Source organism: Drosophila obscura, unplaced genomic scaffold, assembly GCF_018151105.1.
Source record: "Drosophila obscura isolate BZ-5 IFL unplaced genomic scaffold, ASM1815110v1 contig_150, whole genome shotgun sequence".
NCBI lineage: Eukaryota > Metazoa > Arthropoda > Insecta > Diptera > Drosophilidae > Drosophila > Drosophila obscura.
In genome coordinates, this window is record NW_024542736.1 from 1,181,848 (window position 1) to 1,205,883 (window position 24,036).

The window sequence follows — 24,036 nt, forward strand, 5'->3', positions numbered from 1 at the left end:
TTCTCCTTTTTTTTTTTTTTTTTCTTCCCCCCCCCCCCCCCCCCCCCCCCGCCCGGCCAAAGGGGTTTTTTTTTTTCCCCCGGTCCTGTAAAAAATAGGAGTCCAAACGGGGCCTGGCCCGGCCTGGCCTGGCCTGGCCGGAGTGTGCTGCATATCGCTGGCGAGTGCAAAACATAGAAATATTTATGCCTGGTGAGATATTAACGCCGGGAGCGGACTCGTATTTCGACAGCCAGTCCGGGGCTGTTCGGGGCATAAAAGAGATTTAAAGTGGCACTGCCGGGCACTGCACGACACTTTTTACAGCGTCCTTCCCTCGCCACACTGAATGTGTGTGTGTGCTGCGTGCAGTACTTTGTCTGCTTCGTCCAGCTGCTGAAGCTGGGAATTGGCGCTGGAATTGGGGCTGACCCCTGGCTCTAAAACGCAGCGGGGCGGAGGACTGGCGAGGCGGCGTCTTAAAGTTCATTTAGCTGCGAAATTTTCCACAATTTTACACAAGCGTGCACTCTAGTCGAGAGACAATATAAAATCGGAGAGACAGAGAGAGGGAGCTGCGTAGAGCGACAGGGCAGAGCAGGACAGGACAGGGCAGGAGCAGGGGCACGACCAGGTCCCAGCATTAAAGTCTGACCAATTTGGCGTCGCTTCCTTTGTGCGGCTCTGCCCTCGCACCATAAAATGATGATCTGCGAAAATGTCCTTTTATGTCTGTTGGACGCTAAGGACCTGTAAAAGTGTCTCTTAAGAATGTAACTGCAAGGGGCTGGGCGGCTGTGGGGCGGCTGTGGGGCGGCTGTGGGGCGGCTGTGGGGGTCGACTAAAAGCAAAGACAACCAAACCCACCTGGCAGGAGACCATGGCGTGGCGGCAGGACACGTAGTAGGGAGCCAGAATGGCCAGGACCTGCGTCTGGGTGCCATAAAAGATAAAACGAAAGCACAAACGGAAAAGTGCAGCCAGCAGCCAGCCAAGGCGACTTTTGGCCTGTTTGCTGATGCTGCCGTTTTTGCTCAGCTTTTGGCCCCAGCTCCTTGGGGCGTCCTTTTTTGGGCTCGCTCTCTCTCTCTCTCTTGCTGCCGCTCTCTTTGTTGCAAGCAAACTGCAGCTTGCCCCGTTGTTGCAATCAAATTTGTTACGCTGCGTTGGTGTCCCTGTCCCCGTGTCCCCGTGGCACGGGACTTGTGCTCTTGAACTACATGTAGACACCAACCTTTTTTGGGGGGGCATGCCCCTGGCTGGTGGCAGCAGGCAGCAGGCAGCAGGCGACAGGCATTTGCTACGCTTCGCTGCGCTCATTTGTCGCCAAAAGCCAACAATGGCCAGGACTTGCTGGCTGTGTGCCTGGGTCAGACAGTTTTTCCTTTTTCTCTTTTTTTTCCCCCATAGAAATTTTGCGCCTTTAAGCTGCCTTGGAGTGTGTGGGTGTGGGTGTGGGTGGTGGTGAGGGGTGTGGGTACTCTGACAGCAATTTTCACATTGGCCATGTTTGGCGCAGCCCCAAACGATGCCCCAAGGACACCGAGTGCGTTAGCATTGTGCCACACACGCACCGTGGTGTGCTGGCTGGGCCCAAGTACTGACTTTAGTCCACAGACCATTTGACACTCTGCCAGCTCCATAAGCCCCCCTCCCTAACACCGTACGCATTTATTGGCATCCTGGGAGCCATGGGCGCCACCGTATAGGCGTGAGGGGCAGGCAACACATTTTTATGCTAATTGAAAGCCATTCATATGGAAACAAACTGCCATCGATATCGGGCGTGCAAGGAGGAGTGGCGTGGAGTGTGACCCATTATTGAAACCGAAACAAAACCCATAACTCAATGCTCTTCTTTCGCTCTCATTTACAGGCAGCAACAGCCGCTCGATGAGCAACGTGCAACAGTCGGCGGCCGCACCATCATCGTTGACCGCATCGTTGCCGCGTTTCCTGTCCCGTGGCCACACCTATCGCGCCGTGGTCGGCGACACGCTCGTCCTGCCCTGCCAGGTGGAGAATCTGGGTGAGTTTTGATGTCCAATAATGTCTGATGGTTTTGTATAATTAATCCGATGGCATTAGTATTTCGATGCCCCAATATTCGATCATAAAAATCAACAGAGAAGCCGAACAAAAATAATAATAATAATATCAGCGCAGCGCAGCGCAGCGACGTGAAGCAGCATAAAATTATGCAAAAATATATGCAAATATGCTTAGGCAGAATGTCAATTCACATAAATTTAATTTACAACAAAAGCAGAAGCAGCAGCAACAATGCCAACTGGGTAGGCGAAAAAACCAAACAGCTGTCAGCAGCTTGTCGTTTTGGTTTGCTGTTTTGTGCCACCCATCGACACATTTTTCCCTCAGCGCATTTCACAAAAATATTGCAAGCTCACACATATTGGCATTGGCACTGGCATTGGGGCAGCAAATAAATTTGGCTGATTAACGTGCTGCCCAGATGCTGTCCAAAATGCTGTTTAGTTTAGCATCAATTTCCAATATTTGATATGCCAGGATATACAGGAAATATGGGAAATCCGAGCGAGCAGCCATGCGAAAAGGCAGCCGGCCAGCCAGCAGCCATTTTGGTCTTTAAATGAAATGAAATTTGATTGCCCATGGATGCATGAATAGTGGGCAGCTAAAATATGCATCAATTTCGGATATATCTTCGATTGCCAATTGATTGAAATGCAATTTTATAGATATTTTGTGGCAAAAGTCTTAATTAATGAAAGAGGCAAGCGGCAGGAAGCTGTCAAGACAGCAGTCAAAGTCAAATGAGTGGGACGAACCTCTTGCTATACATATATGTACATATGTACATACATACGAGCATTATGTGCTGGAAAACAAGTGCTGGAAAAACTGTTTGTCTGCTTGGGTGCGCTTTGTTTGTGTGCAAACAAACAGCAGGGTTGGCCGGGGGGGGGTCTGTGACGTGTTCCAGTTAGGGCTGGGCAACGTACTTTAATCAATTATAGTTCACAATATTTGCTACGACTAAACAGTTCAACTAATATTTGTACCAGCAGCGAACTTCCGTGGTGATTATCGTACGATCCGCTTTAACTTTGACCCAAATGAAAAGTTGCTGGCCGCCCCTAATGGGGTGGGGGTGTGGGGAGCTGCTGGGTGTGCGGCTGGAAAAAGCTTCAATTGCAACTGCTGTTGACATGCCAATAAATAAAATGCAATTAACCGTTCGCAGCAAATGAAAATAAATTGCACATTGATGGCAATGCGACGACAGTGGACAGTGGACGACGGCGGGCACTCCAACTGGCAGATTGACATCAGTCAAAGGTCCTACCAGAACTTTCCCAGGCGAAAGCCTGAACAGGGGACACAGACAGAGAGAGAGAGACGTACACGGTGAAAAAAACTATGCAACTTTCGAAGAGAAAGTAAAACAGTAGATTAAAGTAGATGCTTTACCAAGGGTAAAGCAGACTCCTCCTCCTGCTGCAAATACGCGCAGAAATTAAAAGTAAGCCCTTAGTTTTTTTCTTCAAGTGTAGGCAACAAACAAATGCCGTGAATATTTCCCGTTTGTGCGTTGTTGTTGCATTGAAAAGTATTTTCAATTAATTGGACACACTTTGGCTGCACAGAGATTCACATTAAACTGCAATGATTTCCCATTAACGCATGATGTTTCGACTTGTTGTTTGTTCTGACCAGCTATTTGACACCGATTTTCCAATCTCTCTGCCGCAATCTGCCACGTCAGTGCACAGATTGCAATTTATAAATTTTTGCCTGCATTTATACGGCACGGCACGGCTCGGCTTGGCTCGGCTCGGCCTGAGACCAGGCAAAAAGCAAACACATAAATTTTAGCTTAATGCATGGCGAGAAGCCTTTGAAGTTCGCTCTCATCGATTTCGATTTAAATGGCAATGTAGAAGCAGTGACAGACACACTGAGACTTTAATCGACCAGCAATTAAATTCAAATAACTTTTAACATTTGTTGCTAAATAATCAGGATAATGCCAGAACGACAAATGACAGTGGAGAGTGGAGAGTGGGAGTAGGAGGAGGATTAGGAGGAGTAATTCTATAGCATAGACAATGCATCGATTGCACTTTGTTCTGTTTGTATTTCTGGTTTTGATTGTCACTTCTGTTGCTGTTGCTGTTGCTGCTGCTGTTTTTCTCTCTAGCTGTTTCTGTTTCCTTTGCTGCCTCTCTCTCTCTCTGCTACTGCTTTTTGTTCGCTGCAGTGTCATCAATCCGCATCAGCTTTTAGCTGCGTTCGGTTTGAGGGCGAGGGTTTGATTTGCAGCAGATCCGGTTAGCTCTCGCCCCAGCGAGGGCGCGAGGTCAAGCAGAAGGTGGAAAAGCCCTTAATCCAATAAAAGAAATTAAGTATCAAATGGTCTATGAAGCCGTTCATTGATTGCACGTCGGAGAGTCCATACATACACACATACATACATATGTGTATATGTATGTGCCAATCAAATACGTATACGTCATGTTGTCACCCGTTGAACGGCGCACCAAAAGTGCTGGTCAATAAATACTGAGCACCGTTTCAAATTGGATTTTCATTGGTCTTGGCTGGGGGTGGGGGTAAGCCAATCCCATAGAAGATATTGACTTTCCAAATTGCCTCCACCTCCCGCTCCCCCACCACCACCACAGACCCATTGAAAACGGTTGAAAAGAATAAGTAATTCATTTAGGAATGAACCCGTTTCGGCTGTGGCTACTATCTCCGAGCAGGAGAACGAACACGCAGCCAGCACTCAAGCTGCGGACAGCATAAACCCAACCCAAAAACGATGGCCATTCTGTGGCGGGCAGGGGGGATGGGGTGCTTTAACGTCCAATACAAATTCATATGTGAATCATATTCATTGACGAGCTATAAAATGAAATTTTTATTGCCTGCGCTGCCGCTGAAACTCGGTCTCTGCTGCCAATAATATCAATATACGACGCAGCGCAGCGCAGCGCAGCTGCCATTGGAGTCTAATAAAATGCAGGACCCACCGAGTATGTTGAGGGGACTAATATAAAATCAAAATAAAACCCACCACCACCTGCAACCACCAGTCACACACACACACGGACAATCATCCCACAAAATGCCACGGCAATTGCTGTGTAAGACTCAAACCGATTCAATAATAATCGAACCCAATAAAACGATGATTGTGGGCGAGTTTCTGTTGGGTGTTTTGAGTACGGTTCGGGTTTCACTTCTTCGAAAAGGACTTTACTTTAACTTTACTGTGGCTGTGTTGCCTTACGGCTTACGGTATTTGCATTTTGGGATGGGGGGATGGGCCGGGTCTCTGCTTTTTCTTTTGTACTGTTAATAACCGGAAGGAAATTGGCACGCGCCCCACTGAACACGCTCATTATGAGTGCGTATGCATTTTTAAATCGGCCATCCATAATGCATCGCTTTAAGCTGTGATTATTTAATGGCCAGCTTAAGGTAGGCCAAAATGTCAGCTGCCGCCACACCCCTCCCCCAGCCAGCAACAGCAATACAACGACGAGTGGGCGTTCGCCCCCGGGGCTTCGCTCATGCGACAAAGGCCCCTCACCCCACCACCACACGGAACAGAAGGTTGGAAAAATGAAAACATTTCATTAAAATTTTATATTCGAATGCTGAAATCATATTCCAACAAACGGTCGAAGCGGCCAATGGCCAATGGCCAATGGGCAATGGGCTGAAGGACAAACGAGTCCTCTACCCTGCCACACCCACTATTGACCTCCCACTCTTACGTATGTACATACATACATTGGATAAACGTTGACGATGTCGTCGTGTGTTTACACAACTCTGATTTTGGGTTTTATGGCACGTATACGTAATATGTCCATGCGGCGCTTTTTCACGTTTTCCACTCGTACGTACGAGTGGTATATTCCTGTATATTTTCCTGTATATTTTTTTAATATTTCCATAATAAATACAAGTTCATAAATTGTTCGAGGGATTTTTGGGTGCGATGCCTGTCGCTGGCCCTGGCCCTGCGCTCTGCTCTGCTCTGCGCTGTGCCTGAACTCTCGAGCAGAGCACATAAAATAAATAAACATATTATACGCCACTTAATCTCATTTAACAAATTCTCGTTTGCCCTTTTGTGGCAACATCCAACAATAAGAATAAGAATAAAAATAACAAAAACACAAAACAGCAAAAAGAAAAACCAGACGGGGGGTGGAGTGAGGGCTTAGGCAACAAACAAAACAAAAAACTAAAGTGGTATAAAATATGCAAAGAATAACAAAAAAAAAAAAGCAAAGAATTATGCCAGCAACATCTGCAAAATTATGTCATTTATATGAGCAAACATACTAAAAATGAGATGAAAACAGAAGACACACACACACACACACACACAGAGAGGACATACACACACATACGCACACACAGGACACAGGACTCCATGCTAGATCTTGCTGCCATACATAGCCAGCGATTCCGTAGACAAACAGAAGTGAATCTTCACAGCTCAACGGGCGCAGGGAGAGTAAGAGAGAGGCAAGGCTAGGCAGGAGATAGATAGATAGACGTAGATATGCCCCAACATATACATACATACATGTATCCGTATATGTGTGTGTGCGTGCAGACAAAAACTATTTCATCTCTCTTTCACTGCTCTGTCATAGTGACAGCTAAAAGTATATATACGCACACACATTCACTCGCACTCGTGTGTGTGCCATGCCATGGAAAATGTTTCATGTTTATATTGCGGCATTTTATAATACATTTTGTAGCCAACAAGCACAAGATACATTTGACTCCATATATTACCCTCTGTGCTCATGAACCGAACCCCCAACTGTATTCTCTACTGTATTCTATACTGTATTCTACACTGTTTTCTCTCTTCTCCTTACTGCTGCACAGGCAATTTCGTTCTGCTGTGGCGACGGGGAACAAATGTGCTCACTGCCTCCAACATAATGGTTACCAGGGATGAGCGCGTAAGACTGATAGATGGTTATAATTTAGAGATATCCGATTTGGAGCCACAAGATGCCGGGGATTATGTTTGTCAAATCAGTGACAAAATAAATCGTGATCAAGTGCACACTGTTGAGATATTGGGTGAGTACAATGTTGACATTTTGGGCGGCGGCATTAGGGTGCCACACACACACACACACACACACATTAATGCTGCACGATTTACACATTTGACAAGTGCCACACCCCCGGCACTCAGCACTCCACACACTACACACTGCAATACATCAATTAATAACTGATTTAACCCAATTAACTGAATGGCCATTTTCACAGTTCCGCCCAGTGTACGAGCCATACCCACATCCGGACAGCTGCAGGCCCGCAAGGGAGGACCCATCACGCTGGAGTGCAAGGGATCTGGTAATCCGGTGCCAACCATTTACTGGACCAAAAAGGTGGGTTGCCCTCCCCTACTCCCCTACTCCTCTACATTTGTTCTTTGTTGTTCTCTGGCTTGCTTCCCACTTTGCAATTCCGATGGTATTTTTAAGTGAATTTCATTTCAGTTTAATTGAATTGAATTTACCCAACTGTTTCGCTTCGTTATGTAAATTTAAATTGTGTTTTCTCACAGACAAAGGACAGTGGAAAACGTAGAGCGTCGAGCGACCATTGCTAAGCACTTTTCCTATTCACTTTCACGGTTCGAGCTGCCGCTTGGCCACCGTTTCTTTTTGTTTTTGTTTTTTGCAGTTAAGCTCCTTAGCAGCGCTTCTTGGAATCATATTTGGCAGGGGCAGAGAAAAAATGTTTGCACTAGGAAAACTTTTTGTTATTAATTAAAAATAATTCGCCAACATTAAAAATCCTGCACAGCAAAATCGCATTATAAATCAACCAAAATATGCCATAGCATCACTCAAAGAGTTTTCAACACACATTCCACGTTGAAATCTGTACAAAGTGAAATGATAAATTGTAAGGCGGCAGCATCCACAGAAGGAGGGTGGGCCAAGGGGCACACAACCTAGGCAACAGGCAGGCAGAGGCAGGCAGCAGGCAGCAGTCAGGCAGCAACAATCTACGATTGTGGCATGTGGCTGTAATGGGAGGCAATTATGAATTCAACAAACACATAATTTTACGCATGAGCCAACAAAGGGATAACATATTTGCCAGCTATTCAAAGTGGGTCAAATGGGTGTGCGGGGGGAGAGAGGCTGCAGCTCCATCTCCATCTCCATACTTGCCACATCCCCGCTAGCATCCTGTCGGGTTATACAAATGAATTTATGCCGACTTATATGACTTGCAAATGCGGATGCGGCTGCGAGTCTGCGAGTTGGCAATTAGTTTTCGCTGCTAATTTGCAGGAGTTTATCAACTTGCTAACTGGCACACCAGGCACTCAATATATCAATTTCCCCCATTTACGATTTACTATATGGAGTGCAGGTCGCGTGGAGTGCAGCCCCCCCCACCATTACAAATATTCGACATTCAGGGTCTGATTCTGGCATTCATTCGATCCATTTAGGTGCCAGAACACTGAGGCATACAAACTAAATCAATGTCAGTGGCAGGCAGGCAGGAAGGCAGGCAGGAAGGCAGGAAAAGAAGCACCAGAAAGCACTGAGATGGAGAGCCAGAATCTGTTCTGACTGTTGTTGAGGCGTATGCAAACAAGCAAACTGTTCACCCAGTCGAACCTGCAGTCAAATTGTAATTAATGCGATTCATAGACCCACAAAAGTATGCAGACGGGAATGGGTATTGGGACAGGGACAGTGTGTGGAGTGTGTAGTGTGAAGACTGGCAAACAGAAAGTGACCCACTGCCTGTCAGTGTCACTTCAACAGATCGATGCCTTACGGAAACCGAGATAGGGAGAGGGAGAGAGAGAGCGAGCGAGCGAGAGTTGGGGTAGGTGTAGGGGACAGGGTCAACAAGCGCACAAACTTTCAATAAAGCAAGTGTCGGAGCAAGGACTCCCCACATGGGTATGGGGATGGGGATGAGCATGAGAATGTCCTGGAGCTGGCTTCATTTTGGTAAGAGTTCCGTTTGCATTACTCTGCACTTTGGCGCATTTGACATTTCCGTTCGATTTGTTTGTCTGCATGCAGCAGGCAGGGTCCCTGCCTCTGCCTTTGCCTTGTGCCCCTCCTCCTACTCCCTACTCCTACTTCTACTGCTATGCAAGGTACTTGCCAGAGTTGCCATGGCCACGCCCACACCAAAGACACTGCCAAGTTATATGTCATTTCGTTTTGTGCCTTTCCTTTCCGTTCCGTTTCAATCTATCCTCGAGTGTTCTTCGTTCTGGCGCTTCCGCTGCTGCTGCTACTGCTGCCCCAGCGTGGCGTGTGTTCAGGTTGTCTGTGGAGCACACGTTGACACGTGTTCCCCATGGGTTAGGGGTAGGGGTAGGGAGATGTCGATGTGGCAGCCAAATCGGTTGCCAAAGAAAAGACGCTCGCTGGCAGCCAGCAAAAGTTGACTTGCTACAACGCCCATTCGTCCCATTGGGACCTGGGACCTGGGACCTGCCACAGTCGTTTGCCATCGCCTCTGTTCGATGTCTGTGTTTGCATACAGTTTTGCATGCTCCACATCCAATATTTGAGCGCAACTTGACTTTTGCCACGACATTGCACTGCATTCGCCCTCAGCCTGCAACCTTTTCTCTACCCTGCCCCTGTGCCCGCCCGGAGTAAGTTTTTCGCTTGCAGATCTCTGCTCTTCATTGGAGTCTTGTTACTCGTTGTTTGTGTCGCTTTCTCATAGTTTTTTTTTTCGTTTGTCCTTTGACATTTGCTACTTCATTTTCACGTTGCTTCGTTTCGGCGATTGATTCAATTTGTGTGTGGTGGCAACCCTGTTTACAGAGCGTCCTTTGCTAAATCGTTTCCCTTTTTTTTGCTTCTCGTTACAGAGCGGCGCTAACAAGTCCACCGCCCGCATTGGCGACGGACCCATCCTGACACTGGAGAAGCTGGAACGGCAGCAGGCGGGCGTCTACCAGTGCACCGCCGACAATGGTGTGGGCGATCCAGTTACCGTCGACATGCGTCTGGATGTGCTCTGTAAGTATGCCACGAGATGCTCAACTGCTGTGTCCATTAATCACAGCGCGAATAAGGCGGCAGCTAAGTCTGTGGCAAGGGATAACCAAATGCCAGCTGCGATTGTGAAATGCCAAAAACCGCATAACCAAAAGAAAGTGTCCTTCAAGGGTGTAGGCAGGCAGGCAGCCACAAGCTCCCACATGGCTCGTAAATCAGGGAGACGCCACACGGATGCAGAGCTGCGAGCCACACGGATGAGTGCAACAGAATGCAGCAGCAATCGGAGTGGCAATCCAAAACCAAATCGAAGGCTGCGGAAAAAACAATTTGAATGGCGAAAAAGAAAATGAAAACGGAAAATCGAGAGCCCAGAGCCCAGAGAGCTCAGGTCTTAGCAACTGTATATAAATTGATTTTTGACTGTAATCAGATTGCTGCTTTCATGTGCTAAATTCTTTCTCTCCCCTTCCTCTCTCTTTGTATTTCTTTTGTCTTCCATCTCTTCATCATGCAACCTGACGGATGCCTTTGTCTGTGCTTGTGCTTGTGTGTGGATGTTGGTGTGTGTGTGTGGTACTGCCACAGATCCACCGGATATACAAGTGGAAAAGTCCTGGATACACTCGGGCGAGGGTTTCGAGGCGAAACTCGTTTGCATTGTCTACGCTGATCCAGTCGCAACGGTTTGTTTGGCTCTTTGAATGCATCGTTTCATTCGTTCCATTGTATCCAGCAGATAGTTTTTGTTATTTTCGTGGATTTTTAGATTATTACGATTACGGGGCAATGGGCATGGAGCGGTAGCATGGGGCACAGAGCTAGAGCTGTGCCTGCCCCCAACGCTCTGCCCTGCCCAGCCCTTCCCTGTTTTATGCAACAACTTTGTTTTCAGGTCACTTTTTCCTTTTTTTTTTGTTGTTGTTGTTGTTGCTGTTGCAGTTATTCAGCTTTTCGTTTCTTCTTTCAATCCTATCCTTGCACGGTCCTACAGCCTTGTCCTGTTCTGTTTTGTTCTGCTCTGTCCCGTTTCTCTTCTCATGTTTTGTGCTCTGCTGGCTTGCAGTTTCTTATACTGATTTTTTTGTACGTTCGTTTTTTGTTTTTTTTTTTTTTGTAGTTTTCTGTGGCAAATTAATGCCATTTTTATTTGCCCAACTTTCGTTTCTTTTCGTTTGGAATTGTGGCAGGAAAAACTTCTTGCAAGTGGGTCAAATTTGAGCTGAATTTATTAGTTGCAATCGTTGTTGCACTCAATTGACATGTCCTTTATCATCGTCATTGCCACCACCGTACCACCGTACCACCGTACCACCGCACCCAGCTAATCCCCAAATGTCTGCCCACTTGGGCATCTTTCACGCTGCAGGTGTCCTGGTACCAAAACTCATTTCCGATACAAACGACCGATAGACGAATCATGAACACCCGGGCCAATCGTCACACACTCACCATACGCCACATCCAGCAGGAGGACTTTGGCAACTACAGGTGAGGAATCGAGTCCTGCTCAACATTGCAGATAGTTTGCAGCCGTGGAAGTGAAGGGGCGTGAGGCAAAACTTGGCCGGGGCCAGCGTTGATTTAGTCAATTTGGTAACTTTTTCTACAACTTATTTCACTTTCTGCCATGCCATTCCCACTGAGCCACTGAGTCGCTGAGCCACTGAGAGAGGGGTTCAAAGTTCCCAGCTGACTGACTGACAAGCTGGAATCAGTCCGAGAACAGCCATCGAGCCATGCAGCCATCGAGCCATGCTGAAGCTGAATACAAGTTGGGCGATGCTTTATTTGCTATATGCTTCCAGCACCCAGGGAATTCTCCGTGTGTCCGTCCAACTCGTATATATGTGTGGGTGGCAGGGGGTCTGGGTCTAGCACTGGCACTGGCACTGCCACTGGCACTGGCACTGTGTCTGTGTCTGGGCGTGTAGCTTGCCCATTTTGCGGACAAACAAGTTTTCCACATCAATGTCAATCTGTCTGAAACATATTAAAGAAGCGGAAGTTTCGCCATGTTGACACAACATTTCATGCACAAAGTTTTAGCCATCTTCCATGGGAATGATGGTGGGGTGGAGTGGCAGGGCGGTGCCACCTGGCCCACCCCACAGTGAGTGGCTTTTGTGCACACGACGTGTCGACGTGTTTGGATTAGTTGGAGTCGACTACTCGCTCAGTCAGTTGCTACTGCCACTGGCACTGGCACTGCCACTTGCCGACTGCCAGTTCGATGCGGGCTCATTGCCACCGACCCGACCCGACCGCCCGCCCGCACATTGTGCCAGGGAGTTGAGGGTCAGGCGCACAGGGCGTATGAGTAATGTTGTCAGAATTTAATGCAAAATTAAAAGGAAATGAGATTTTTTTTTTTTGCTTTTTTTTTTGGTTGCATGGCAAACATGACACACGAAGAAAATTAGCAACGGAAACCCCAAAAGCCAATTAACATTAAAGTCAAATAGGATAAGCCACACACTCCACAGGGAGTACTCCTCTGTGTCTGTGTGTGTGTCTGTGTGTACTCCATTCCCGTGCTAATTAGAAATCGCTTTCAGCTGCGTGGCCGACAACTCTTTGGGACGATCGCGCAAATACATGGAGCTATCGGGACGTCCTGGACCCGCGGAGTTTTACTCGCCCAAGTGGGGCCGCTCGCCGGACAGCTACAATCTGACATGGAAAATCGATAGCTACCCGCCGCTGGAGGAGGTGCGTCTGCTCTATCGCCGTGTGCTGGTAAGTGGAAGCGGAAGGAAGGGGTAGCCAATGGCCATCCGAGGGTCAATCAATGGGTGGAGATTTTTCTTTTTTTTTTTGGGTTCTTGCTCTCTCAATTAATTAATTGTGAAATATGCGCAAAAGCTGCAGCAATCTAGACAATGCCGAAACCTGCCGCAATGTGGAAGGTAACCCGATGCCATGATGCCACAGCGTTGGGGTGGGGAGACGTCGTGACAGGCGACAGGCGACAGGCGACAGAGAGTGAAATGTGCACACTAATGAAGCACGTGATTAAAATAATATTTCGTACGAAAATTTCTAAAAATCGAGCACAAAAAAAAAACAGACACCAAATACCCATGGAAATAAAGAAGCTCGCATAAAACGGCGGGCGCTGAAAACGAAGCAATTATGTTGGAAATACTCGTAAAGCAAAGTGAGAGACAGAGTCAGAGAGGTAAATACAGAGTCAGAGGTGGAGTCAGAGGCAGAATCAGAGGCAGAGTCAGAGGTAGAGACAGAGACAGAATCAGACACAGAGTCAGAGACAGAGTCAAACTCAGGGGAAGCAAAGGTAAAAGGTAAAAGGAGCACAGACAAAAGTGATTTTTAATATCAACGAAAATGTCGCTTAATTGCAACTTGTGGCTAAAAGGGAGAAATCGGAGTACGAGTGGGTGTGGGGTGGGGAGGCGTAATATTTAATGAGATTTTCACTTACGCGCTCTTGACGATGAATGTCAAACTGCACAGTGGCCTGGTCTGGTCTGGTCTGGCCTGGCCTGCCACGCTGCGAGTGCTCGGCGGCTATATTTATGTGGAAGTGGGCAGCCCTGAAGTGCAATTATTGGTAGGATATTCGAGAGGGCTGGGGGGACTGGGGCTGCTTAATTGATGATGTCGCTGTCATAAATGCATCGATCGGATGGAATGGGATGGGATGGATGGGTCATGCCTGGGTCTTGGCTTGGGTTCCTGCGGCAGGACATGAAATTAATTAAGGAAATCAAAGGAAAAACTGTCAATGGTAGAGTCTGACACTTAATTTGCTTCTCTCTTGTTCTCTCTTCTCTCTCCCTCTCTCTCTCTTTTCACACTGATAGATGAATGATACCTTCCAGCAGCCGGGCAGGTGGCACGACTTTATACTCACACCCGAACACCGACCGGCCTCGGAGCCCCTGACACACATCATGTCCTACACCATTAAGAATCTCTATCCTGGGGCTTACTACGAGGCGATTGTGCAGGCCAAGAATCGCTATGGCTGGAACGAGGTGAGTTCTCTCGATGTTCGATGCCAAAAGACCTGGCATTAATCTGAGTCGCCGTCCCCTCCACCCACACAACACCCTGGACGGTGTTCGATACTCTGTCTAAATTGCACGCACACGCCCCCTTTCCAGTTCCCGTTCCCTTTAACGTTCCCTCTCCCACTCCCCTGACCGAACACTGCCACACGAGGCGGCTACTTAATCTTGATTTTGTGCGACTTTCTGTGTACTCAACGCTCGCCGCTTTGCTTGCACTTTCACCCCTGCAGGTCAGCGATATATTTCAATTTATCGTCGCCAGCAACAGCCTGGACATTGCCCCCGAGGACGCCGAGGTGGTGGCCAGCTCCAAGTCGCGCAGCAACAGTGGAGCCATCAGCAGCCTACAAGGCCCACTGCCCCAATGCCTCCTGCTACACATGGCCCTGCTGTTGGCACTGGCCTTGAGTAATTGTCAGTACGACAGGCGTCGACTGGGCCTGGGCCTGGGCTAAGCGACACACACCCACACAGAGATCCCAACACTAGAGCAGCAGCAGCAGCAGCACCGCCAGACGAGGCAGCTCATAAGTACGGGGGCATGGCATGGCATGGGAGGCATTGGCATGGGTGGCCAGAGTGTGAAGAGTCAGAAAACTTCGTGTACGACTGGGCCGTCATTTAATTTGTTGGAATTTTGTACATCTGTTTGGATTGACTACCGCTAATTGTATTCTACCCTACCCAACCCCTGGCCAACCACTTCCTACCACAACAACTACAGCAACTACAGCAAGCTAACCAAAGAGCAAACACCAAACCAAACAGTAAAACTAACAAAAAAAAAAAACTACAACAACTAAGAAAGAAAATGGGAGAGAAGAGAAAGAAAAAAAAAACAAGCAACACATGTAAATAATTTTTGAAGAGTTTTGTCCACGATTAAATTAGCACACATATTAAATGGAAAATGGATAATGCAAAATGCAAAAATGGTAAATGGTTAATCGAAAATGGAAAATATGCAAATCTGGTATTAAAACAAAATCCCCTCCCCAAAAAAAAAACAAACCAAAACCCCACAATGATAGCATAAGCCACTCGAAATAGGTCATGTAAATAAGCATTAGATATCTGAATGTGAATGTGAACTACATAAAGATGAACTCCATCAAGATCCAGAAATTATGTGTATGTAAATTAAGCAAACAACATTATATAGTGATATTATTTAACATAAAAAAAACAAAACAAACAAAAAACAAAATATATATATATTATATCGGTGGGTGGTGGTAAGCCACACCGCGACCTAATGTTAGTTTGTAAATTATTTTCCATATTTGTGTTTAGATGCCCCCCTACCTACCCTACCCTACCCTATGGATTGCAGTTGTTCATTCTTGTAATTGTAATTGTAATTGTAATTTTATTTTAGCTTGTAAGTGCACACCAGCAGCAGTAGCCCAGCAAAAAGAAGAGGCGACGTCATACCAAAACACCACAGCAAAATTTAATATAATGTTTTCTTCGATGTAAATTAGAATTTAAGCAAAACAAAAAAATGTTGTACCACCAAAAAGCGAGACGAAACGAGACGAAAAAACTAAACTAGGCTAATAATAACACTTTGCTCCCACAAAAAAAAAAAAAAAAGAATAGATAGAAGAATACAGGATAGAATAATACTCTACGCGTAATCGTATTTGAATGTGAAATATTTGCATATTGCGACACACATACACGTACATACTCGTAACGATAGGCAGGCACTGTAAATACATTGAACGAATACTTACTTATTGACTGTTGCGAAACGAAACAAAACGAAACCAAGAGCAAGCATTTTATCAGCTTTTGCACCATTTTTCAATTGTACGATCCATAACAGCCGTACAGCCGTTTTGTTCTAGGATCACGCACACCACAGCTCTACCACACACACACACACCTGTACATTTTTAGCCAGCTGAACTCCGAAAATAAAGAAACCGATAGCCAGAACCGAAAACATATGAAAATCAAAGCGTTACAATTTATCCACATAAATGTGTATGTATGTATGTGTGTGTGTACCTAAACATAGCCAGATGAAAGCAGAGAAGCAGCGAAGGAAAAAGATTAACTACAGAATAATCTCTCAAATAGCATAGGAAGGGCAACCGAAAGAGTCTCGCAAGTGGTTATGGTTATTCTGCCAAGGAGTCTGTCTGCCACATTTTAGCGCAAGCAACTAAACTCTAACACATACTCGTGCAAGTCCGAAAATATATAGATACACAGAAGGAACAGAAGTAATAGCAGAGCAGAGAAGAGAGCGGAGAGCACCACTTGGATGGCCAACCGAGCGGTGAAGCATGTTCGTTCATTAATTACTAACTACTTAGTACGATGCTAATTGTATGATTAATGCGCATAAGAAATCCCTAAAATATCCAAAAATTATAAATAAAGCATTAGATGTAAAAACTAAACACTGCCAAATTGGTTTCATTTCCCCCCGCCCGCATTTTATAGGTCAAATCGCTGCCGAAGAACCACTCCACATTCGATGAGGCATGCCTCATGCAAGTTTAAGCACAGTCTCCAAGTGGCGGGCATGAAATTTAAATGTTGCAATTGCCGACTGCCAAGTGGCAGACCGGGCCGGGACCGGTCCGGATCGGTCCGGACCGGACTGGGCAACTTTCTGAACAATTTTGCAAAAGCGAAGAGTTTTTTTTTAATATATAATCGTCAATGGCACTCGCGCCAGCCCAAGCCTAGGGACCTGCTCAGGCACTTCTCCAATATTTTTTCATCATTCGAACTAAGGACATTACCTCGAGCACTTCTAAGCTTTTGCAAGCACAGCGGGCTGACCAGTGGACCAGGGACACACAGGACACAGTGGACATCGGAACAGGGGGGCATACGTGCCCGGCTTAAATTATTAAAACTTTTGCATTTCGCAAAAGTTTATGCATGAAATTTCATGGGGCGCACAAACTCCTTGAGCTGCGTTTTTCTACAGCGTTGTCGTAGTCGTCGTCGAGTGAAGGCATCGTTGAAGGCGGGACGGAAGCTAGGCAAAAATTTTGCTACCATTGCTGCCAGCAAGTTGCATTTGGAACGCAACGGAACGAAGCGGATGCCCCGGATGCCGCTGCCAGTTACAAGTTGCCGTTGCCTCTCCCGTTGCCTCTGCCGTTACCTCTGCCGTTGCCGCTGCCGTTGCCTCTGCCGTTGCCTCTGCCGTTGCCTCTGCCGTTGCCATTGCTGCACTCCTGCCGTATCCTGACGGTATTTGCATGTTGCAAGTAAGCAATGCGTCGTGTGGGAGTGGCACACTTGAGGGCCCCAACCCCACCCCCCTCCCCACCTCTGCAGCCCAGCCCCTAGTTGAGGCACACTGCAAAACTTAGTGACCATTATGCATGCAAGTCTCAATATATTTCACATGAATTTTAATGAAATTTGTGTCGTTGAACTGGCCTGCCCCGCAGCTCTCCTGTTGGTCTTGCCGCTGCCCAAGCGGGCGAGGGTGGACCCCCCTGTACCCACCCTGGTACATGTCATGTGCTATGGTACAGAATTTTTGTGCAAATCATATCGCATAATTGGAAAGCCACAAGCGACTATTTCCAGCTATTTGCATTGCGAAAATCTTGTGCCATTGGTGGCCCTGGGACAAGTTTTGGCGCATATTAATTAGCTCGTTTATCATCTGAACACTTTCCCGACAGCCCGAACAGCGTCGTACTCGAAGCAATGTAAAATTAATTAAGTTGCGCCACAAGGAAACTTTTTCCGCTCTTCCTCGCTGCGCCGCGCCGCGCCTCGCCACTACTCTCTTTGCCCATCCACTACGCTGTCGCACATGGAATGGAGTGCAATTGGTATTCATTTCAAATGTACTCTGAAATAGGAAAGGGAAACACCCAGCAACCAGCACCCAGCATCAGGCGAAGCAAAAGCAATAAAAAAAAAATTTCTGGCAAAAGAAACTGTTAACTAACGAAAATGAAATCATAATTAATATTGGTGGAATCGGCAAAGTGCAGAGCTGCCACTGCCACGCAGCCGCACCCGCCACCCCCACCAATGTTGCACTAATAACAGTTTGAAATGGCTGCGATTCTCCTGCCACTGCCCCCGCGCCAATCCGCAGACAGGACGAGTCAGTCAGGCAAGCAGGCGTCAAGGCGAGCAAGATTCAAACTTTTATAATTAAAATTTTGCAGCTCAGTATTTTTGGATGTTTTTTCCTTTTTTTGTTTTTTATTTTACTTTATTCGCTCGCCAAAAGAATAAAACGCAGGCAAATCATAAAGCTACAGTGGGTGGGCGAAACTTTGCCGTTCGAGTGGGAATTAAATTAATTTTCAACTGATTTGATTTCTGCATAAAGTTATTGCTAAAATGTAAGTTTCAGCCATTGCCAATGGAAAAGTTTTGTCCCGTCCGGCAATCAAATGAACAATTTTTGGCAGAGAATGCGATCGAATTAAATTAACAGAGACAAAAAGGGGTACAAAGAAAAGCCAAAAGAATTTCATATGTTGCGCCACCGACCAGAGAACAAAGGCAAAGACACCACAAGCACAGCACACAAAACTATAGCAACAGAGAGCTGGCCAATAGACCGGCAGCAGCAGCAGCAGCCCCAGCAGACCCTGGCCAGAATGCGTTGCCTGGCCAACGCACAATAACTCAATGAAATGGGCCCAGATAGGAGTCTCAGGGCCAGCACGGGCAGTGCTGTGACCAAAACAAATTTACATAATTCCTCAGTTGGCTGTGCCGCCAAGTGAGAGGCGGCGTTGTCTGATATTTATGGAGGAAACTTAATGGCGGTTTAAAACGTTGCAGCCGAAAGCAGGAAAAATCGCTGTCGGATCCCATCTCCATCCCACTCACAGCCACACACTCGCACAAGCATTATGCTAAAACAAATCTACATAATTTAGGAGTAGGCCGACAGGACGGAACAACAACAAAAATGGCAGCAGCAGCAGCAGCATCAGCGCTGATGCCCCATGCCTGTCATTGCCGCACAAATCAAAAGGCAGCCAGGCAGGCAAGGCGGTTCCTTCGAAGAAAATTATTTGCGGATGCTAAGAAAAATTTGTACATCAATCGATTTTGTTTGATTTTTTTTTTTCTTTTTCTCTGGTTCTGGTTCTGGTTCTTGCTGCCACTTCAACTTCCATTTCTCCGTTGAGTTGGCCACAAGAGATTTGCATAATTCATGGCGCTGATGGCTGGTGAGGATTTCCAGGATGGGAAGGCTCTTCTTCGAGAGCTGTGTGGCTGAGTTATTGGGTGGGGCGGGATGTGTCTGCCTGATTGCTTTGAGTGGCTCATTTCGCACAGCCTGCACCCCCCCGCGCCCATCCGCCATCCGCCCATCCGCCGTTGCTGGTTCGGGCGGGCAAATTGGAAAAGTATGTCTAAGGCTGACACCCTCCGCCCACCGACCCATCGACCCACCAATTCCAAAGAAGTTCTGCTCTTCTCAGCTCAGCTCTGTTTTGTTCTGTTCTGGCATTCGAGCCATATAATTTTCGCCTTGGCCTGCGTGTGGCACGTGAGTGGAACATGTAGTTTTTTAATCAACTTGCAACATGCAAAACCAATGACAGTCGCTGTGCCTGCTGGCTGGCTGCTGGCTGGCTGCGTGCCGGGGAACCGCTACGCTGGCCGAAAAGAAAATACCAACGAAAAGCAAACAAGTTATGCCGTCAATTTCAATTTATATTCTAATGACATATTGTTCCTGCCATTGTCAATTTTTGTTGCGCGTGTCACAGAAACCGAGTCGCAGATGGAAATGGCAATGGAAATGGAAATGGGTAGCTTCGTGAAATTTAAAAACAATTTTCAAAAACTTACCCCAGAGATTCCGTATTATGTTTAACTCATTTTCATAAAGCGCGGACAGAAACAGGCTGGTGGGGGGCTGTACGGTGGGGCAGGCTGAAATTATAATGCGAAAACAGCAACAGCGGCGACACCAAAGCGCGACAAAGTTCAGGCAGAACAAAAGTTTATCTCGTACTTTGTTTGCATACACAAAGCCCCGGACGGAGAAGAAGCTCCGCTCAGCTCTGCTCTGGTCTGGTATACTCGCTTCTGTTCTGGCAATCGTTGCATGAAATTCAGCGCAGGAAACACTGCTTTGCGGTGGCTGCCATCTCATCTATCCACCCAGCCACCCAGCCAGCCAGCCAGCCAGCCAGTCATTCCTTCTGTGGGATAAAACAATGACGCCCCCAGGGCTGAGCGTCGAGTGCTGAGTGCCGTGTGCCATGTGCCGTGTGCCGTGTGCCGGGCGTTGAGCGATTTCTTTTCATAAAGATAAATGCCAGAAAGTTGAGGCTGGCTGGCTGGCTGCAGTTTGCAAGTCGTAGTACAGCAATCTGACGCCGCTTCAGGAGCTTCAGCACGAGCTGCGCTCAGACCGCTACGCGCGAGAGGGAGAGAGTGAAGCTTAGTTCGACTGCTGCTGGGATTCTTGCCTGGGGCTTTGTTAAAGCTCGCCTCTCTCTCTCTCTCTCTCTCTCTCTGTCTGTGTTTCCGTCTCTCGATCTCGCTCGCGCGCTCGCTACTGGCGAGAGCATTAATTCGGGCATGTAAAATAATTTACGGCGCTGCATTGCAAATGACATTGACTTTATACTTTTGCAGCTTTGGTACCCAGTACTTGTTTGAGCAAAGGGTGTGCCTGTGATCTGTGTAACTGGTAAATGGCCCATCAGTCAGCGTGTGTAGAGATTTCTCTGTAGAGATTTCTCTGCAGCGAAAACTTCCACTGCTGATTCTTTACATTTTAAATTGTTACAAGTTGTATGCCACAAATGAAACACACTGCTTCCGTGTAGTACTGGGTATCTTTTAGTCGAAATATGCTCTACAGTGCCCCTCTCTCTCTCTCTCTAGTTCATATTTCATTTGAGCAGAGTTCGCGTTACTTGCACTGCGTCACGCTCGCTTCCGCGGCATCGCCTGTGTGGTGAACATTTCGTCGTATGTTGCATGCGCCGCCCGTCCAGCCTGTGCCGAGAGCTGGGCCAATTGACCAATGGCTGCTTATCAGGCGAGAACATGGTTCTATGGAATTTCATTAGGCTTCACCTCCTCCGTACCCACCCTGCTGCCCTACTCGCCCACGCTGGCTTGCTGGCGGACTTGCTGCTGCTTTTCTACTGCCTGGTTAATGGTCGGTTGTTGGCCTTTTTTATTACCTCATTGTTCGTTGTACGTTGTCGCAACAGCCGCGCTGGCCTAATGGCGTTAGTTCGTTAGCCAAGCGATAAGATTGCCCGCCGAAGGGGGGCCATCTCCATGCCAAGCAGGCGGCAGGCAGGGCAGGGCAGGAAGCCCTTTAATTATGAGAAGTAAAATCCAGTTTAAATCGGTGACCCTTGCCGTCAAGTGTCAGACTGGGATTCCTCACTTTTATTACATTTCTCAGTACACTTCCACAACTAATTTTTGTGATTTTGTATAAGTTAGCATAAAAAAAATCATTCGTTGCCATTATGGGCACTTCACTTGGTAAATTCCTTAATAGGAGTCCCGAATGTCATTTCAACGGCTACCGGAAATTCTTAAGATCCTACAAGCAGAAGCACTCGGAATTGTCGCAGCAGCAGGCGAACCTACAGGCTGCACAGAACTGGGGCAAACTCTCCACATCGCAGAAGATGAGCTTTGTCGATGTGGTAAGCGGTGATTAACCATTGACATACCATTGCATAACATAACATAACAATTCCTACAGGCCAATACAAATTATGACAAATTGGACATGGGCAACCGCACTAAAGCTAGGTCCAGGCGTCGCAGCAACAAGAAGCGCGGAGGCGCCTTGGGCGTGAAAAACTCCACGTCAAGCGTGAAAAACTCCGCCTCTACTGTTCTTAACTTGATTGAAAACGCTGATATTGGTGTCCCCGCCTCAACTGATCTAAACTTGATGGAAAACGCTGATAGTCGGTTCCCCAATTTCATGAATCAATATCGTTTAGCGCACGCTGAACTCACCGCGTCGGACCTACATCTGAAGGGCTGCAATGCCTGGAGGGCACTGACCGAGCAACAAAAGAGTCTGTTCAAAGATAGTCCCAGCAATGCGGAGCTGCTGGAACACTGCACCTGCTCGCCTAGAGATTCCTGCTAAACACACAAAACTTTACTCAATAAATGGCCCGCCCGCTCGTGCATGGTCGCTTGTCACGTGAGAATCCGATTCGGAATTAAGCTTAGCCAAGCGCTTACACAATCGCAGTCTGTCCGGGCTTTCGATAGGTTCCCGAACACGTGTACTCCTGTCACGAGTTTTGCACGCAACTGCCGCCGCAGTGGCACGAGAGCTGCGCTCTAGTCAGAGCAACAGTCAGCCCAAAGTCAGAGCCAAAGCCAAAGCTGGAGTTTGAGTCTGAGCCACAGCTACAATCATTCACATTTAAATTAACATTTCCCGGCCAGCGATTATCCTAATTGGGAGCTGGCCTTAGCCAACTACTAGTAGTAGTTGCTGTCCCGTCCCTGTTCCCGGTCGCTTGGGCCACTTGTTTGGGTGGGTGGGTGCCAGGTACAGTCGGCACGCGAAAGTCTGTTGAAAAATGGATTTAATGTGACGCAAAACAAGCGCGGCGGACTCATAAAAATGAAATGGAAATTAATCAAATTAGCATTTTGTACAAATAGCAGAGCATTACATTGCTTATGCCAGCGATTTGTAATGCCAGACTTGCGGAAGGAGGAGGATGTTGCCTGATGGCTGTAGACGTGGGCTGAAGACGTGGGAAAAGTCGAAAATTACTGGGGGAAAAGGCCGTACATGCAATCCGGCCACGCCAAAAAGTGATTGCATAATTACTCAGAGGGGCAGGGCCCAAGTGTGCCAAGTGGACCACAAAAGTATCTCCGAATGAAAATTTAAAAGTAATGACCACCGCCTCAGGCCACCCCCGAATCAATTAGGCAGCAAGCAGGGGGTAGGGGGCAGGGGCAGCAGACTAAACCTAAACCTAAACGCTGCCGTCCTTCGTCCCTCTGCGAGGGTCAGCCTCTGAGTTGTACTTTATTTTGGGCTATATTTTTGCTGCCAAACGTACAAACATTTGTGTGCTCTCCTTGTGCCAGTTTATTGCAACACAATGGTATTTTAAGTGCAAACAATAAAAATGATTTATGAGCACACAATGAGAGCCGCCGCCCCACCACCACTCCCCCGTCTAAGGTGAAGAGCGAGCCAAGTGAGTCGTGAATATGTAGCAGTTCCAACAGCCAGCTCGGTGCTCGGCATTTTGTTTCAGGTGTAATTACAAATAAAAAATGCATGCCAACTCGAATGCTCCATAACAAATTGAATGATTCCTTGTTTCTGTTTCTATTGGTGTTTCTGTTTCTGTTTCTGTGCCTGTGCTGTGCATCTCCCACCCACCGTCTCCCACCTGTGCCCGAATACACGATTATACACTTAGGCTGAATTATTTAAACGGCTTTTGGGGCAGCATGTCTGAAATGTTCGATATTCATTAGGGAGAAAGAACAGCCAACAGCCTCAGCAGAGGCGAGCATTTTACTTGCTAAGTGCAGCCTGCTGCAGGGCAACAATGAAAGGAAAGCCGTACAAGAGGAGGGAGGGCAAGGAAAAACTATGCCAAATGTGCAAGATGAAAACTTTTAGGAAAACAAAGAAACACCCACAGAGTGTGAGACAGAGACACAGTGAGAGAGGGGAGGTGTTAAGAGAGCAGAAGAGAGAGCAAGCAAAAAGTAATGTCAAATGTGGGTTAATATGATTTATGGAAATTTGCCAGCTTCGCATTGGGAAAAGCACTCGACCCGCTCAGCCTTTGCCAACTCAGGTGGCTGGCCCAGCTATTCACATTTGCGTTTAGCCCCTCCAGGTGGAAAGACCGTGCACACACACAAAGTCGTTTGTGGCGCTGACTCCTCTCCTCCACCACTGCCGTGTCTGGAACATTTTTACTTTTTGCTCAAATTTGTCAACTGAAACAGTTGACGTGAGACTCAATGCAGCCACCAGCTCC

General features: G+C 47.2%; 2 protein-coding genes across 3 annotated transcripts in view; both read left to right on the forward strand.

The window, feature by feature from the left end:
* LOC111079249 (neuronal growth regulator 1) overlaps window positions 1–14,546 on the forward strand; it is a 49,276-nt gene extending 34,730 nt beyond the window's left edge. Inside the window, exons 2-10 of one of the 2 annotated variants that reach the window (XM_041596383.1) lie at window positions 1,856–2,008; window positions 6,886–7,086; window positions 7,282–7,403; window positions 9,884–10,034; window positions 10,602–10,699; window positions 11,383–11,504; window positions 12,572–12,752; window positions 13,841–14,014; window positions 14,281–14,546. In XM_041596383.1, the coding sequence (XP_041452317.1) occupies window positions 1,856–2,008; window positions 6,886–7,086; window positions 7,282–7,403; window positions 9,884–10,034; window positions 10,602–10,699; window positions 11,383–11,504; window positions 12,572–12,752; window positions 13,841–14,014; window positions 14,281–14,505 (1,427 nt within the window). In that variant the 3' untranslated portion in view covers window positions 14,506–14,546. Of the gene's footprint in view, window positions 1–1,855; window positions 2,009–6,885; window positions 7,087–7,281; window positions 7,404–9,883; window positions 10,035–10,601; window positions 10,700–11,382; window positions 11,505–12,571; window positions 12,753–13,840; window positions 14,015–14,280 lie in introns of those variants that run through there. The other variant, XR_005968628.1, reaches the window with a different exon arrangement.
* Window positions 14,547–21,392: 6,846 nt separating this feature from the next.
* Window positions 21,393–22,215, forward strand: LOC111079246. The gene is made up of 2 exons (XM_022374359.2): window positions 21,393–21,696; window positions 21,756–22,215. Exons 1-2 carry the CDS (start codon window positions 21,514–21,516, stop codon window positions 22,152–22,154), a joined length of 582 nt encoding a protein of 193 aa, XP_022230051.2. The 5' UTR covers window positions 21,393–21,513; the 3' UTR covers window positions 22,155–22,215.
* The last annotated feature ends 1,821 nt before the right edge of the window (window positions 22,216–24,036 follow it).

Excerpts from the sequence above, each read along its gene's own strand:
- LOC111079246 (XM_022374359.2), top strand. The coding sequence starts at position 21,514 with ATGGGCACTTCACTTGGTAAATTCCTTAATAGGAGTCCCGAATGTCAT. Across the intron at positions 21,697-21,755 it reads AGATGAGCTTTGTCGATGTG|GCCAATACAAATTATGACAA; the intron begins GTAAGCGGTGAT and ends CAATTCCTACAG.